The 965-nt window shown below is 47.5% G+C and overlaps 1 protein-coding gene across 1 annotated transcript; it reads left to right on the top strand.

Annotated features, from left to right (window-relative positions):
- Positions 1-336: 336 nt before the first annotated feature.
- Positions 337-621, top strand: Pmar_PMAR013827 (hypothetical protein; the record flags this gene model as incomplete). Its single annotated transcript, XM_002774914.1, has 1 exon — positions 337-621. One exon carries the CDS (start codon positions 337-339, stop codon positions 619-621), a length of 285 nt encoding a protein of 94 aa, XP_002774960.1.
- Between the last annotated feature and the right edge of the window lie 344 nt (positions 622-965).

Consider the following 965-nt stretch of genomic DNA (forward strand, 5'->3'; position numbering starts at 1 on the left):
TACGTTGACCAACATGGTATAGTCAGACGTCACCCTAGCCCAGAGCGACTTCGCCATGCTGAAGAAGATGACGACGGTGTGATCTATCTTGGTAACAGCAAGTATACGTCAGCCCTCATAAGGATCCTATCGACTATCTATCACTATAAGTACATGCACTTGGGATCACGACGGGTATGCCATCTACTACAACGTCGGTTTTACTGTAAGAAGATGCATAGGCTGGTCAGCTTTTCTCTACGTTGTTGGGACGTTAGTACTACTGGTCACGTACTCGGAGTCCCTACACTACCCCACGACGCTAACCTGAGGGCCCGTAGGTGTCAACGTATACCTATGAGTATTCACTATACGTATCTACGTCTACTTGGCCTCTACAAGGGTACGTTTCTGTCTACGTTGTCCGATCACGCTAAGTCCAACAACTGTACTAACGTGGTTCACGACTTGCACCAGAACCTAGGGGAGTCTATGGCTGACGTCTTTGCCAAGTACGAACACGCTATTCAGCTACTGAGCGTCGACAGTGTGGATGCAGAGGCACGTCTCGACTCTCTAAGACAGGCCGAGCAACGTGTCTACTATCGTGACTACGTTATGATCGAGAACGACACCAACTAGCTTTTTGGTAGACGACTTCAAGGTTCTATGGTATAACGACTTAGACGACTAGAAGAATTATGTAGACGACTATGGTAATTGATGATGATAGATGACGACTATTAAACTAGTTCATTTTTTACTTTTTGGGATCGTCATCGTAGCTTTATGAACGATGGGTGTATACGTCAATTATGATGGGAACCACTTAAGCCAACGTCTCCCGTGGCCAATGCGCGGAGCCGCGAGGCAAGCGCAAAGGAATACCAAGAGACTGGGGGGTTACCTTTGCAAGCGTTTTCGTCTCTTATTGCTGTCAAACGGACGCTCCGAACAATGACTACCAGCCGCGCAGTAGGTAGATA

This window comes from Perkinsus marinus (genome assembly GCF_000006405.1).
Source record: "Perkinsus marinus ATCC 50983 genomic scaffold scf_1104296957160, whole genome shotgun sequence".
NCBI classification, from domain to species: Eukaryota; Perkinsozoa; order Perkinsida; family Perkinsidae; genus Perkinsus; species Perkinsus marinus.